Below are 17735 nucleotides of genomic sequence, written 5' to 3' on the forward strand. Positions count from 1 at the left end.
CTCTGCTTTAAAATGTACAATAGCAAATAAAATAAACCACTGAAAATACAGTAGACAGATTTTATCATTACTCTGGAATATATGTTCAGTGTAGCAAAAAAACTCCTTTTCATAATATTGTCAAAAAAATTACAGAGTGAGTAATGTAGTTGTTAGCCTGCTACGCATTCCATATTAAACATCACAGTTATTAAATTACATGCAAATATGAAAATCAACATCTTCAATGGAAAGATTTAAAACACACATCCCCGTAAAAATTTTGTAGTCTTTCCCTATAGAAAAGGAAGATCTTCAATACCGATCTTTAGTTCTTTCTCCTTGATTTTATGATTCCTGCACGATATACGGTAGTTTCTTGCTTTTGCCTTTTATAAATAGAGGTACAACACAAATCAGCCAACAACGTTTGAGTGGCTTGTTATCAGGGAGCGTCTAATCCAAGTTTACAGTAATCGAGACAAGTAACATGTACAAGATGATTAGATCTGTAACTTACCTTCAATTATTTTCTTAAGTTCGTGAACTGACGTTGTATCCTTTGCATCTGTAAAAATTGTGAGCTTTTTTCTCCTGATCATTAAAAATACATCCTGAAATAGAAATATTTTCTACTGCAGAAACACGGCGAAAAATTTTATCTTTTACACAAAAAAGTTTGTAAAAACATGATAAATAAGTAAGGGTGCAGCAAAAAGCTACACCGAACTATCAATGGCAGTTGTCAATATTTTTCCGTCCGCAATCTTCACCCTTTAATAATAGCACATGATTCAGTAATTTACACTAACCTACAAAATATAAACTAATGTATACTGTTTCTTACGATTATATTTCCTAAAATCATACCATTATGGGATGGGCTTTATGTATTTACACAGCACTAGACGATCGAAAGAAATATTTTGGTTCTTTTGTCAAAATTTTCCTACTGTTTACGTACAGCTCCGCGGTGAAAGGTCTAGATAGCGCATAAACTACAGTCCCAGGTCAGCCAACATACAAGGAATGCTACTCTCTTTGTCAGTCAAACTAATAAAAGGTGTAGACGCTATAGTCAATTAAATTTTCGTATTTTGTCCAGGTTTAAAAGACTTTCCTGTCCTATAATAGTAAATTTACTGTTACAGATTAGGGTATCTCTCGCGCCCGATGTCCGAGTTGTTTTATTGTTCTGCATGAAATGATAAACATCTTTGGTGGTGGGAGGTTGTGTACAAGGTTAGAATCCGCGGGAGTTTGGAAATGAATTTTTTGGAATTAGTTGAAGATAAAGGCACTAGTATATTTAATTTAATCCTGTTTTGAAACCATATTTCGATACCCTTCGTCGTGTTGGGAGCCGTTTGAGATAATTTGGAAGCCAAGGTACGGGACACACCTTTTATTCCGTCCTAAGTTAGCTTCAGGAAATATTTGACAGCTGCTCAAAATCAACTCCTACTGTAGTGCGTGTGGCCTCGCTATTTTTAAAATTGTATATTGTCGCCTTTTCTGTGTTTTATTTGACAACGGCGAGGAACTGGCATGAATTCCACAGTTTAAACGCGAAATTGGTTGCGCTGTAGTAACAATTATTGCCTTTTACATAGTGCTCTTAACTTACTAATTCGGTAATTGAGGGTTTCTCCAGAAGAGATTGATTCAAGACACTTCGTCGGAAATCGAGCCACCAACCTGTTGAAAATAGGTTAAGGTTCAAAGTTATTGGAGACGCATCAAACTTAGTAATTATAAGATCAAAGGATCAAGAGAAAGAGGTGGGATGGAGTGAACTGCCTCTTGGGTTTGGAGGAATGGAAACAGAAGAACTGTTTCGAAGACACCGTACGGTAACTCTTTCTATACTTGGTTGTATCCATGGCAACATCTTTCTGTTAAAACTGATATCACCAACGTATCGAGAAGCAGAGTGAAGATTTATACAGCGTCATTGTTGTTTCAACCAGTTTAGTGACCGATGAACTCGCTGTTTGGTCCCCTCCTCCAAATCAGCCAACCAGTTTAAGGATCGATGTATCATCGCGCAAACTAATAACGCCTTGAATAGGAATATTTTTTTCTTGTCTGGCAAGCAACATGGAAACGTCTTAACTATGAAGCGTTAGTAGAAATGACGTGCGCAGTTGTCAGTTCTGTTGCAGCGTGTTTTAGTGCTAAAACCCGAATTTTTCATTTACAATGGGTTAAACGAAGCTGGGTATATTTAAGGGCCAATACTGGACATCCAACATTTGCCTATGTACTAGTACTAGCGAAAATAAAACTAACGCGAATACCAATTGCCAGCCACTGGCACTCAACCGCAATGAATCTCATCTCGGCCGTATGCGGTCCAGTTGTCGATGAAAAGGAATTAAAATTAGCGTTGCCTGATGCATCACAAGGCAGCTGAATGACAATAGGATAAGTAAAATTTGTGTAGGACGAAATGGAATCAAAAGTTGTGCCCTTTATTGTTTGTGGTTAGGAAAGGCTTGGTGGAGATTCCGTAATTGTTTTATGGTCGAATCGCATATTTACCCTGCTGAAGCGATATCGCGATTGATCTGTTAGTGTCTTGTGAACTAGTTCTCTGATGCAGTCAGCTGAAAGCATGAATTTCTGCAAGCGATAAGCTACTCCTGGAAAAACTGTAATACGAACGTAATATTAGATTCCCGAACGCAAGATGGCACTAACCTAGACAAGCAATCAAAACAAAACAACGTAAAAAAAAGTTATTGCATGGTGGCAAGTGGCGCTTCGTTTAAGCGTGTGGCGCTTATTTGAATTATATCTCAATTTATTAAAATCACTAGCATCACTTCTGCGGCTCCTATGGAAAACAATATGCCGACACCATGGATCCCATGCTGTTCTCGCCTCCAACTCATAGGCAATATCGTGTACAAGAATCACTTACGTGTTTTTTTTTTTTCCCAGAACGCGCCAAAATCACCGACGACATAACTGTCTGACGCATTACATGACAGCTCTAATAAAATAAAATGCTGTCACTACCACTCCTAGTCTATTCCCTATTGGCTATGTAGAACACACTTTTGTGTAAATAAGCCTTTAAGTAAACTTGAATCCCAGAAATATTATTCACATAAGACTGACAGCAGTTTTTGTTGTCCACAATTAAGATTTGAGATGTGGACCACACATTGCCCCCCCCCCCTCCCCCCGGTCCCATCTCCATACATTTCTCGTAGTTGATGTACACAATATGCACCAAAATACTCACTGTATTGTCATGTACTATTACTTTATTACTATATCTTCGTCGTTTACCAGCCATGGCTGGACAGACTGCGTCACAAATACAATGTTTATCAACTAACATTTATACAACACCATATACAAAATTTATATTACAAATAAAAGAAAATATTTATGCAGTGCACAAAACATATAGAACATAGAGAAAATGAAATATAACGAAACAGGAAAGTAAAACTTAATAGCAGCAAATGAAAATACCATAAAGCAAAATGTTTACAAAACCATGTAGACCACACACATAAAAGTTTCGTTTTGGCAAAATATGTACTTTAAGTAAAACACAAAATTAAATGTGCAGTTTACTGTGAACATAAGAAGAAGATTAAATTTAGGCAAAATTATATATAAAACATAACAATATTTATTATTTTGTCTATTCACTAGAACCACTGTTGAAAAACTCTTCCAAGGAATATAGTGGATGTTGTTTCAAGTCCTGAGCAATTTTTTTCCGAAATAATTCAGGTGGCAGGGATTTCACTTCTGGAGGCAGTTGATTGTACATTTTTAGGGCAACTGTTGGAAAGCTGTCTTGTGTGCTTGATAGGCGACACCTTGGCACTTCAATGTTCCTCTTACAGTGAGTGTCATGATTGTGTATTTCTTGTCTTATGCTAAAATTCCTTTGATTTTCTTTTATATAAATGAGGCAGAAAACACATACTGGCTCAAAACAGTCATTATGCCTAGCCTGGTGAAAATAGGCTTACAGTGGTCCAGTCTTTTGCTAGAGGATATGATCCTGATGGCTTTTTTTTTTTAATAGCAACACATCTTTGCAGCCTGAGGAGTGTCCCCACAACAACAGTCCATAGCTAATGCGGCTGTGGAAGAGTGCATGGTAGACTATTGTGAGAAACTGATCAGATACTACCCTCTTCAGCTTCCTCAGGAGGTATATCACACGAGAAAGTTTGGTGCATACATATGCAGTGTGACCATTCATGGAGAATTTGCTGTCAATCTTGAAGCCCAGTAGTCTGACAGTCTCCATGTTTTATTGCTCTTCAATGTTGGTTGGACTGCATATCAAATGTTGGGTTTTTTCTTCATTGATCTTCATTTTATTTATGATGAACCATGCTTTTATTTCTTCAGATATCAAATTTGATGCACCAAGAGCTTCTGTGGCTGTATGTCCTTTGGCAATAAGGGTAGTGTCATCTGCAAACTGCAACATTTGACTATTACAGCTCGTATCATTGACATATATGAGGAATAGGAGAGGTCCTAAGATTGATGCTTGGGGCACTCCATGTTCCAGTTTTTGTTCAAGAGAAGTTGCTCCGTGCACTGATACTACCTGCTTTCGGTTTTCCAAATAAGATTGGAGTGTTGACAGAACAACACCTCCAACACCATAGCATCTTAACTTGGCTATTAGTGTTCTGTGTGAGATGCAGCTGAAGTCACAGAGTGTCAGTGCCACACACTCTCTCTCTTCAAAATTCTGTCGAATCGTTTTTAATAAGTCCAGTGTGGCTGTCACTGTTGATCTCCCTTTGCAGAATACTCGTATGTGATACTGATTTACTGAATTTACCTTGCACTTCAAACTGAAATTTTCTCTCTGCAGCAGTGTGTTTGCTAATGTGAAACTTCAAGGCAGGTTAAAACTGCTTTAATCTGAAAGGAAGTTTCATACTTCTCAGTTTTTTTACCTACACTTAAAATTGCATTGAGCATGTAACAAATGTACACATTGGGCTACATTACAGATTGATCTGTTACAACTTTTATGATGTATTCACATTCATTGGTTGCACCAACTCACAACCATGTTGTACCACCTTCCAACATAACATATCTTGGACTGCATTACAGGTAAATTTGTCACCATAACCAAGATTTTGGGATGAGATGCTGTCTCCCCACACACTAACCCATATAGGCATTATGACAAGTAATTATGTGGATAATGTTGAAAGCTGTTATTTAACTTGTGACGATTAATCAAGACTTTTATTGTCTTCATAATGAGCAGGAATTTGATTCATGTGAAAGTTTTGTAACAGTGGCAGTTATATAGCTGTACACTATTACGAGGAAAAAGGAAAGAGAATATAAATGTACTGGAGATGGGAATCTTTCGTACAACTACCCAGGTTCACAGTATCCGTCTCGTAACACCGTAACTCCCTTGTATTTCAGTATTCAGATAACCTAATAGACAGCTATGCAAGCAAAGCCATTAGCATAATACACACAGAGTTGTATTGCTTTGGATTTCTTATTGACGCAGGAAACAGGAAGATTGGGGTTTATTGTCCCATTGACAATGAGGTCATTAGAGACGGATCACGTGCTTGGATTAAGAAAGGATGGGAAAGGAAATCAGTTGTACCCTTCTAGAGGAATCATCCTGGCAATTGCCTTATGTGATTAAGGAAAATCACAGAAAACCTAAATCTGTGATAGCAGAATAAGGATTTGAACTGTTGTTCTTCCAAATGCAAGTCCAATATGCTAAATTCTCTGCCACCTCTGTGTTAGCAGCAGCTTCTGCAGAATATTCGCTTCGTGTGTGTATAGCCTAAGATACTTTTTGAGGATGTTGATGCACCCTTGTTTTAATCATCTGAAGTTCCCACTATCATTCCTACCGTAGGCTGTGTAGGATTGCTTACAGACGTCTTTTGCCTGCTTGGTAGAATTATGTTGTCCGTCACTAAAGGTTTAACAAATGTTCTCAGTTCAGAGGCTATATGTGCTGTTTTTGTCTTGTTGGAATCTGGTGCTAGTTTATTCATCAGGTTCCTTGGGGCTTTGTGCGCCAAAGCTATGTGGTCATGAAACAATATTACATAATTCACTCAAAGCTCTTAAATATTTAAAAACCTAAAGAAGGTTATGAAAATGGAAAATATGTATAGCTGTATATACCGCTAATAATGTTATGGCACGAAGCTCTAAACTACTGAAAGAAACACCTGTACAAAATGAAGTGTACCAAACTGAAGTCTTCGAACATAGATTTGAAAATCTGATGATTATTACACCAGTTTCTTAATTCTGCTGGAAATCCATTGAAAATGAAACCTGCAGAATAATGCAAGACTTTCTGCACAATGGTTAAAGAACTTATATTGAAGTGCAAATTGTTTTCCGTTCATTGAGTAACTGTGGCTGCTCTGTTTCAGCTAATCGTTTTATTAACCACAAATGACATGATAGTGTGTGTGTACAAGGATGACATAGGTAGAATTTTGAAATGCTTGAGCCACATCTTGCAGAAAATTTGCAAAATAACACCACAAATAATTCTTATTGCACTTTTCTGGAATAAGAATATTATATGTGACTGAATAGCTTCCATAAAACAAATCATGTTATGAATCTGTCTTTGCACCATAATTATGCTTTCAATGGATAGAGTGCATCTAAGTAGCTTGCACATCCTATCTCATTCAGCTCATCAAACACGAAACAGTGGCATATAAATTTCAGGCAACTATGTATGTCTGAGATGCTGGTCTATATCTGTATTAATTTTTAATATAGAATACCCTCTAATTGCTGCATTATGATCAGAACATTCTGTAGGCATGAAATCATAATAATAATTGTTGTAGTAGTACTATTTATTGGTCTCAGGATAATTTTACAAAATATTAAACATGTCAAATTATGCAGAATGTATAAACATGTTAGAAACATAGTTACACTAGAGTTATATTAGAGTGCCATTCACTCTCTACCCATACACATAAAGTTTCTTGCTGCCTCATTCCCATCACTTCATGCTCACAAAAGTCCTTTCCTTACAAGGCCTGCTTGATCAGTCTACTGTGTACTGGCAAGTAACTGAAACTAATGAAAGATCTTTAATTATAAACTGGTTGTGAAAATAGAGAATACACTAAATACAAATGGAAAAAACTGTGATATGCTCCATACAAGTATAAATTATAACATTATAACAAAGACAGGCACATTGAATGTAGACTATTGGATATTAATAAGCACATGGACACGTGCGTGCGCACCCACACACACACACACACACACACAGAGAGAGAGAGAGAGAGAGAGAGAGAGAGAGAGAGAGAGAGTGTCATCTGCACTTCTATTTAGTTAGCCCTGCTCACACATGAAGTTGTGAGCTGACCAACCAATTATGTGGTAGTTGTAGACTACACACGCCCCAACCAAGTTACATTGCTGCCCTTGTGCCTTGTTGTATTTTGTTTGTCTTACGTTCACTGAAGTCGTGTTCTTCTAGATTATGCTTTGTTTTACAAGCAGAAAAAACTTCATGTTCCTGTGGCTGTTTTAGAGATAACAAGGCCAAAAAATTAGCTGTGCACAAAGAGCTGACTAATGCAAAGAAAGAGATTCACCCATGCTGTGTAACTTAAGAGTTGGGAGCTGATGATTTCCATAATTATCTAGGAGTGGACGAAAGGTGCATTTCAGAGCTGCTGTACATCATCAAACCACTCTTAATTGGAAAAAAAAAAAAAAAAATACAGCCATGTGAGAGGCTGTAAGCTGTGAAGAGGGGCTGTTAGCTACATTATGGTTTCTAGCCATTGGAAGAATGTAAGAGAACCTAAATTCAGTGCAGTTGTGTTCCCACAGTTGTTATCTAAAATGATTCCTGACACATGCAATGTGATTTATAGTTATCTGAGGAGATGCATCATGGGAAAGCAAAATAAATAAAATGAAAGATATTCATGTAAACTTATGTATGTAACATAAAAGAAAGTTTAAGAAATTCACTTCAGATTGGAAGAACAAAGGCAATAAATGGTGGTGGCGCACATAATCTGATAAACACAACAACAGATACATAAGAAATGAAGCATTTAGCAAGTGTAAGAATTGTTTAAAAAAGTCTTACTTTGCTCTTCACAGCAGGAGGCTTGGATATAAGCTCAACTTTCTTCACATTTTTAACAATGATGCAAGTATATTTTAAGAACAGAAGTTCATTGAGTGTTGTCTATATTTTGGTTTTTAGATTTTACTTGCGATACCAGTACACATCAGAAATGATCTGCTCTGCCTGTATTTCGGTTTCTAGATTCTATTTCCGATATGTATTGGAAATAAAACCTAAAAACCAAAATACAAGAAGTCAACAGAATTTTATTCATAAAATGTATACTTTTTGCTCTCTGTGGCCCCCAGTGGGCTCACTTCTCTTTTCCGAGTCTGAGTATGTACTTGGCCACCACGAGGCCCAGCCCTTGCAGCATTACTTCCCTTTCCATGCTGCAAGTCTCTCCTTTCACAGCTCTTTTATCCCATCTTCACATATGATTTTGTACACATGTGTAGTCCATCCCTGACCCCCCACCCCCCCGCCCCAAACTTATAACTGTCTAAGCTTAATACAGCTATTCACCCTTCACTATGTTAAGTCGCCCTTAGATAATTCATATTAAAGTCTTACTACAATTTAGTGTTTCACACATGTCTTGCAGTAGATGTGATGTTCTAAGCGAAGTCACTATATTCTTACTTAACTGCAGTTGGCATCAACTTGCAAGAGTAGCTGATGAAATCAAGTATTGTCCAGGTTGCTCGCTGAAAAAACTGAAGATTCCAGATTCTTGGTATTAAAACTTCTTATTTTTACTTCACTCTTCACAGATAACATTTTCACATAACACAGAAACATTTTCATATCTTCTATGTCATACTGTTCAAACAAAGACTAACTGCACAATACTTCATTGTTCTAGCAGCCTAAAAGCAGAGACTGTCCTGAAGTGATCCACTGAGCCAATGCAGTGCAAGTGACGAAGTGATCCCTTTGTCACCAATTTCATAGTATATATAAATTACAGTTCCTTCTAGAAACATCGATAACATTTTGTAAGTCAAATTAATATATATATGCAGACATCCATGGAAGAAATATTGCTCAAGTGATGAGAGAAAAGTATCTACAAGACATCACTAGTACTATTAAGCCAAATGATTGTTTACAGGATGTGGCAGCAAGAAACGCTGAAGTGGATGATCTGGATTCTGAATGTGTTGCAGTGTTCCTGGCTGGCACAAACAATGTGGCTAGGAATGAAACAAGAAGACCTCAGCTTTCCTTTAACGAAACATTACATTGTTTAAGAAACACTAATGTCCTATTTTTCTCAGTGCCTCACCGCCATGATCTACCCATGTGGTCCTGCGTCAATTTAGAAGTAAGAAAAGCAAATGAAATTGTGTTTAATATTTGTAAGAAATATACAAATGTATTATTTGTGGACATCAGTAGATTAGGAAGGAGATTTCATATATTACATGGACTTCACCTGAACAGTCTTGGTAAAAAATATGTAAGTGAAAGAACTCTTGAATTTTCCAAAAAAGTAGTATTAGACTTTGATACTAAATTAAGTGAGAGTAGTTCTACATCAATCCAATATAGTAAAATGAAAGTAGCTTTAAAGAACCAGGGAAACGTGAGTCACTGATCAAGCCTAGTCCAGACCAGGCTTGGTCACTTCCTGTTGACCAGGGCCTAACCCATATTAAAGAACAGCAAATAAATAGTTCAGCAGGCAGTATCTCCAAATCTAATAACATTATACCTAACTATACCGCTAAGATTATGTTTCTTAACATACATGGCTTATTAGATAAAACAGATGCATAGCGTGTTCTGAGCGAGGAAAAGCATATAGAAGTCCTTGGTTTAGCTGAACATTGGATGAACCCTGATGACATTCACTTGACAGGCATTCCAGATTTTAAAGTAGCCTCTTACTTTTGTCGTAAAGATAAGAAACGAGGTGGCTCTGCCATTTTAATTAAGAACCACCTTGTTTTTGAACCACTACCTAGTGTAACAAATTTATCTGTGGAGGAAACTTTTGAAATATCTGCCTGTTACATAGTGACTTATGGAACAGCCTTTATCTGTATTTACAGAAACCCAGTATTGGAAAATAAGAGAGAATTTTTTGAAAGGTTGGACATCTTATTAAACACATTGTTTTTAATGAAAGTTAATGTAATTCTAATGCCTGATTTTAATATTAATTTCAACTCCAGTATTTCTGACAACTTGGAAATAAATAGCTTAGTTAAAAGCTATGTGATGAATATCATGGTGAAGAATGTAATCACCAGACCTGGACCGAGCGAGGTGGCGCAGTGGTTAGACACTGGACTCGCATTCGGGAGGATGACGGTTGAATCCCGCATCCGGCCATCCTGATTTAGGTTTTCTATGATTTCCGTAAATAACTCCAGGCAAATCCCGGGATGGTTCCTCTGAAAGGGCATGGCTGACTTCCTTCCCCATCCTTTCCTAATTCGATGAGACCGATGACCACGCTGTCTGGTCTCCTTCCCCAAACAACCAATCCAAACCAGCCCTGGTAGTGTAAACATGGGTACTTGTATAGACAATATTGTTACAACTTTTCATTCTTGAAAATACGATACAAATGTGATTGACACTCTTCTTTCTGATCATCATGGAATTATTATTCATGTAAACATGGATGCAATGATTTTTAATGTCACCAAGCCTTCTGTGATTTATAAGACACAACATACAATTAGTGACTGTAATATATCTGTTTTTCTAAAATGTCTCAGAGAAATTAATTGGTTGTGTGTGTATGGTAAAACTGGAGCAGAAAACCAGTTCAACAACTTTCTTGAATTATTCATGTGGGCAGTTAACATTGGCCTACCACTAAAGAACAAATGTGTTAAAATGAGCAGGGTATCGACTATCAATAAAAATAAGTGGTACACACAGGAACTACGAAAACTTAAAGATCAATACAACAATTTCTACTGCCTAGCAAAGAATTCATCTTGTCTGCATGCCAAAGTAAGATATAAAGAATGCAAATATCAGTACAGAATGGGTGTTAAGAAAGCTAAATTAGAATATAATTGCAAATTGGTTGCACAAGCTATTAATAAACCAAAAGAAATGTGGAAAATCATTAATGAGAATCTATCATTCGGTAGCAAAGAATTTGTATCTAGATCCAAAATTAGTGCTGATAGTTTTAATAATTATTTTGTAAACAGTGTAGATAGTGTAGTTACTAAGATACCTGGTAGTAAACATGAACCTAGCTACTATTTGGATGTTGACTATAAAAACCAAAATGTTATGGAAAATGTGTTTTATTTTGAACACATTTGTGTAGAAGATGTACACTCTGTCATTCTTTCTCTTAGCAAAAGTGATTTACTGGATATTTACAATATCAGTTCTAAAATATTGAAACTTAGTAGTCATAATATAGCAGAGGTTCTCTGTCACATCATAAACTACTGCTTTAATGAAAGATGTTTCCCTGAAAAATTAAAAGTAGTTAAAGTAATCCCAGTCCACAAAAAAGGTGACAATAATTTGCCTAGCAATTATAGGCCAGTTTCTCTTGTACTACTTTTATCCAAGGTCATTGAGAAACTAATGAGTATTCAAATAATCAATTTTCTAGATTCTCACCAATTACTTTCAAATAGCCAGTTTGGATTTAGGAAAAATCTATCAACATGTGATGCTGTTATGAGCTACATATGTAACTGTCTTGAAGCAAAAGAAGAAAAATTTATTGTAAGTACAAAGTTTTTTGATTTATCAGAAGCGTTTGACACTGTGCCACAACACTCTGCTGCTGAAATTAAAAACTGTAGGTTTCTCAGTCTCTGCGGTTAAAATTATTCAGTCATACTTATCTAATAGATCTCAAACTGTTTACTTCAATAACCAATATTCTAGTTTCTTACCCGTTAACCATGGTGTTCCTCAAGGGTCAATCTTGGGCCCTCTCATGTTCATATTATATATTAATGACCTACCTAGCAGTGTAATAGATGATAGTACAAACTGTTACTTGTATGCAGATGATATCAGTTTAAGTGTTACAGTGCCTACAAATAATAACATAAGTAACTCTACTTCACTCACGGTAGATATACTTTCTGACTGGTGCAATGCCAACAGCCTGTCGATAAACATAAATAAAACACAGGAATTAAACATTTCTTATATCAATAGAATCACCTTAGAGACAGCTCCTGTAAAGTTTCTTGGCATTGTTTTGCAAAAATAATTTAGGCTGGCAGGCACATGTGAATTACTTAACACCAAAAATTTCTAAAGAAATATTTATGCTCAGAAAATTACAAGCAACAATAGACGAGAAAATTTTGCTTTCTGTCTATTATAGTTATATTCACTCTCATTTGACATATGGGATAATCTTGTGGGGAAATAATTGCTACTCAAAATGCTCATTTACAGCCCAGAAAAAAGCTGTCAGACTGATATGTAAAGTACCACCTAGAACTCACTGTAGAGAATTATTTATTAAACTTAGTATTATGACCTTGCCATGTATATACATATTTCAATGTCTCTTGTACATTAAAAAGAACTTGTCTAGTTTTGATCTGAATTCTAATGTACATAGTTATAACACATGACACTGTAATGATGTAAGAAAAGACTACTGCTCATATACCAAAACTCTAAACAGTTTCAAACACACATCTGTAAAGCTATGTAATAAACTACCAGAGTCAGTTAAGAGTCTGGAGCTGAAAAAATTTAAGATATTTGTAAGAACTTTATTAATTCAAAATTGTTTTTATACAATGGAAGATTTCTGTGAGCATAATTTCTAACATAGATTAATTATTTGTGTATTTATTGTCATTGTTGTTTGTACATTATTTATGTTGCCTATGCAAGCTTTACATCCCTGTAAATCTTTTGTTTTTTGGGCAATAAAATCAATCAATCATTACAAGATCATTTCCAGTTTTCAGAATGAAGACAGATTTGAATAAAATATATTTTTTCTGAATGGAAAACTATTAGAAACGTAATAGAAACAGAAGATATTTATGTGAATATGAATATAAATGACTTGTTTTTCTGAAATATGCCGTGTCACAAGATTTACATAATAAAAGTTTGTAAATTTATCAACTGTAAGTGGTACATGTTTTGAATGATCTTGAATCATTTAATTTATTACACAGAAATGAAAGTGGTTGTATTTTGTACTTGGTCGTAACATTTATAGGACTTTTTTTAGCGTAACACAAAAGTATCTAAAATTATTATTACATGTTGGATCAACTTTGAACAATAAATAACTTCTCCAGAGAGCTGATACAGTGTGTAATTATGATAAACCGTTAATCAGATACTTGTACCCAAAAATCTGTATGACTATAGCTGAAGTTCCCTTAAATCTTGGAATGTTGTAACTGATGGTCCTCATTGTCAGATTTCACCTACCATTCCTCTTCCAAATTTTACAAAAGTGCTGATTGCGTAGCAAAGTTCACTCAACATGGTATACATTCCACCTTTCATGGCAATCTATGTGTGCACACTTCATTTCTGGCAAATGTAATAAACTGAAAACACAACATGGTTTGGGATGGGCACAGATCATCAAGTACCTGTACAGTGGTAGTCCTTGACCATGCAGGGATCACACTATTGGTGCCTGAATTAGAAACTCCCAATGTATGCTAATGAGTACATGCCCATCGAGGCTGGGGCACGGTGTCTCTGGGCAACAGCTAACTGGCCAGATTGCCTTTGCTGTGGCTGGGTGGTGCCTGTGGGAACAGCCTGTGTGTCGAGTGGGAGGCACCAAGGCAGACGACTCACAAATGAAGTGGCTTAAACTTTCTCTTGCTGGTGGCTGCACAGTCCCAGCAGTCTTTTCTGAAGGAAAGGTTGCTACAATGTGGAGAGATATGACTCCACAATGTGTTTCCTTTTTTGGCTAAATCCTGGGAGGAATGTAGGGCTAAGAGATGTGGGGAGAAATACTCTCCACAATACTTAGTTTGTTCTACAACCAACAGGGATTCCTTTTTGGCCACAAAATCATTCCCTTTGTTGAATACCTTGAGAACAAATTTAAGGAAGGGGTTCTGAAAATGAAAAGTGGTTAAGTTCTGATCAAAATGGTATTCCCTGCTCATTCATGGACGCTGCTTGCCTGTAACAAGCTGGGTGACATTCCTGTAGCTATCGTCCCCCATAAAAGTCTCAATATGTTGCAAGGTATCATCATCCACCATGAGCTCCTTTTACAGACTGATAATGAGTTATGTACCAATTTGGAGTGAGGGAGTGTGCATTTTGTCCATAATATCTAGTGGCGCCAAAAGGACTACAGGATTGATACTGGCGCCTTCATATTTTTCTTTCAAGAGGACTCATTACCTGAAAAGGTCAAGGTGATGGCTCCTCCTATTGTTTTACCCACAACCTCTGTGGAATGCTGACTTCCCATCCACCTGGAACATCAGTCCCCAGCTGGAGGACCAACACCTTCCTCCAGCATCTCTCACTAGGAAATGAATACCTTGTGATGCTTCCCTCCTAGAATTCCACTGATATACAGCTGGGTACCAGCCAGTGCCTGAAGAAGCTGCAGGTTGCTGGTCTAGGGCTTCATATTCCTCCTCTGTCTCTGAAACTAGGGCAGACAATCCATTACAGACATTGAAGGGAAGACCACCACCAAGACAGAGGAGGTCTCTATGATCCCCAAGCCACTGTACCTTGCATTTTCTAGCTCTGTACCCACACAACCAGCTCCAGTATTGTAAACTGTCAAAGCTGCGTTGGTAAAGTACCGAAACTTCAAGCACTGATAGAAAGCACCAAAGCTGAAATCGTTATAGGTACGGAAAGCTGGCTGAAGCCAGAGATAAATTCTGCCGAAATTTTTACAAAGGCACAGACAGTGTTTAGAAAGGATAGATTGCATGCAATCGGTGGTGGCGTGTTTGTCACTGTTAGTAGTAGTTTATCCTGTAGTGAAATAGAAGTGGATAGTTCCTGTGAATTATTATGGGTGGAGGTTATACTCAACAATCGAGCTAGGCTAATAATTGGCTCCTTTTACCGACCTCCCGACTCAGCAGCATTAGTGGCAGAACAACTGAGAGAAAATCTGGAATACATTTCACATAAATTTCCTCGGCATGTTATAGTCTTAGGAGGAGATTTCAATGTACCGGATATAGACTGGGATACTCAGATGTTTAGGATGGGTGGTAGGGACAGAGCATTGAGTGACATCATACTGAGTGCACTATCCGAAAATTACCTCAAGCAATTAAACAGAGAACCGACTCATGGAGATAACATCTTGGACCTACTGATAACAAACAGACCCGAACTTTTTGGCTCTGTAAGCACAGAATAGGGAATCAGTTATCATAAGGCCATTGCAGCATCGCTGAATATGGAAGTAAATAGGAATATAAAAGAAAGGGAGGAAGGTTTATCTGTTTAGCAAGAGTAATAAGAGGCAGATTTCAGACTACCTAACAGATCAAAACGAAAATTTCTGTTCCGACACTGACAATGTTGAGTGTTTATAGAAAACGTTCAAGGCAATTGTAAAATGCGTTTTAGACAGGTACGTGCCGAGTAAAACTGTGAGGGATGGGAAAAACCCACCGTGGTTCAACAACAAAGTTAGGAAACTACTGCGAAAGCATAGAGAGCTTCACTGCAAATTTAAACGCAGCCAAAACCTCTCAGACAAACAAGCTAAACGATGCCAAAGTTAGCATAAGGAGGGCTATGCGTGAAGCATTCAGTGAATTCGAAAGTAAAATCCTATGTACCGACTTAACAGAAATCCTAGGAAGTTCTGGTCTTACGTTAAATCAGTAAGTGGATCGAAACAGCATATCCAGACACTCTGGGATGATAATGGCATTGAAACAGAGGATGACACATGTAAAGCTGAAATACTAAACACCTTTTTCGAAAGCTGTTTCACAGAGGAAGACCGCACTGCAGCTCCTTCTCTAAATCCTCGCATAAACGAGAAAATGGCTGACATCGAAATAAGTGTCCAAGGAATAGAAAAACAATTGAAATCATTCAACAGAGGAAAGTCCACTGGACCTGATGGGATACCAATTCAATTCTACACAGAGTATGTGAAAGAACTTGCCCCTCTTCTAACAGCCGTGTACCGCAAGTCTCTAGAGGAACGGAAGGTTCCAAATGATCAGAAAAGAGCACAGGTAGTTCCAGTTTTCAAGAAGGGTCGACAAGCAGATGCACTCAACTATAGGCCTATATCTCTGACATCGATCTGTTGTAGAATTTTAGAGCATGTTTTTTGCTCATGTGTCATGTCATTTCTGGAAACCCAGAATCTACTCTGTAGGAATCAACATGGATTCCAGAAACAGCGATCGTGTGAGACCCAACTCACTTTATTTGTTCATGAGGCCCAGAAAATATTAGATACAGGATCCCAGGTAGATGTCATTTTCCTTGACTTCCGGAAGGCGTTCGATACAGTTCCGCACTGTCGCCTGATAAACAAAGTAAGAGCCTACGGAATATCAGACCAGCTGTGTGGCTGGATTGAAGAGTTTTTAGTAAACAGAACACAGCATGTTGTTCTCAATGGAGAGACGTCTACAGACATTAAAGTAACCTCTGGCGTGCCACAGGGGAGTATTATGGGACCATTGCTTTTCACAATATATATAAATGACCTAGTAGATAGTGTCAGAAGTTCCATATGGCTTTTCATGGATGATGCTGTAGTATACAGAGAAGTTGCACCATTAGAAAATTGCAGTGAAGTGCAGGAAGATCTGCAGTGGATAGGCACTTGGTGAAGGGAGTGGCAACTGACCCTTAACATAGACAAATGTAATGTATTGCGAATACATAGACAGAAGGATCCTTTATTGTATGATTATATGATAGCAGAACAAACACTGGTAGCAGTTACTTCTGTAAAATATCTGAGAGTATGCGTACGGAACGATTTGAAGTGGAATGATCATATAAAATTAATTATTGGTAAGGTGGGTGCCAGGTTGAGATTAGTTGGGAGAGTGCTTAGAAAATGTAGTCCATCAACAAAGGAGGTGGCTTACAAAACACTCGTTCGACCTATACTTGAGTATTGCTCATCAGTGTGGGATCTGTACCAGGTCGGGTTGACAGAGGAGATAGAGAAGATCCAAAGAAGAGCGGCGCGTTTCATCACAGGGTTATATGGTAAGCATGATAGCGTTACGGAGATGTTTAGCAAACTCAAGTGGCAGACTTTGCAAGAGAGGCACTCTGCATTGCGGTGTAGCTTGCTGTCCAGGTTTCGAGAGGGTGCATTTCTGGATGAGGTATCGAATATATTGCTTTGCCCTACTTATTCCTCCCGAGGAGATCACGAATGTAAAATCAGATAGATTCAAGTGCGCACGGAGGCTTTCTGGCAGTCGTTCTTCCCATGAACCATACGCGACTGGAACAGGTAAGGGAGGTAATACAGAGGCACGTTAAGTGCCCTCCGCCACAGACTGTTGGGTGGCTTACGGAGTATAAATGTAGATGTAGATGTAGATGTATTGAGCAGTATCCTCACAAATGATGGCAGCAAGTGACTCTAGAGCATGATCTGCCTAATTAGTTTACCAAGGAAAACTGCCAAACAGCCCTTCACACCCCTAAATGACAACTG

At 37.6% G+C, this 17735-nt stretch overlaps 2 protein-coding genes across 4 annotated transcripts in view; one reads left to right on the forward strand and one right to left on the reverse strand.

The window, feature by feature from the left end:
* LOC126467429 (elongin-B) overlaps positions 1-2639 on the reverse strand; it is a 37612-nt gene extending 34973 nt beyond the window's left edge. Inside the window, exons 1-2 of one of the 3 annotated variants that reach the window (XM_050096461.1) lie at positions 2524-2639; positions 500-593 (exon numbers count right to left, since the gene is read on the reverse strand). In XM_050096461.1, coding sequence (XP_049952418.1) covers positions 500-593; positions 2524-2598 — 169 coding nt within the window. In that variant the 5' untranslated portion in view covers positions 2599-2639. Of the gene's footprint in view, positions 1-499; positions 594-826; positions 1114-2523 lie in introns of those variants that run through there. The other 2 variants (XM_050096462.1, XM_050096463.1) reach the window with 2 other exon arrangements.
* On the forward strand, positions 1211-12892 carry LOC126467413 (uncharacterized). Its single transcript, XM_050096460.1, has 2 exons — positions 1211-1368; positions 9213-12892. Exon 2 carries the CDS (start codon positions 10730-10732, stop codon positions 11912-11914), a length of 1185 nt encoding a protein of 394 aa, XP_049952417.1. The 5' UTR covers positions 1211-1368; positions 9213-10729; the 3' UTR covers positions 11915-12892.
* Positions 12893-17735: the final 4843 nt, after the last annotated feature.

This window comes from Schistocerca serialis, chromosome 1 (assembly GCF_023864345.2).
Source record: "Schistocerca serialis cubense isolate TAMUIC-IGC-003099 chromosome 1, iqSchSeri2.2, whole genome shotgun sequence".
Lineage (NCBI taxonomy): Eukaryota > Metazoa > Arthropoda > Insecta > Orthoptera > Acrididae > Schistocerca > Schistocerca serialis.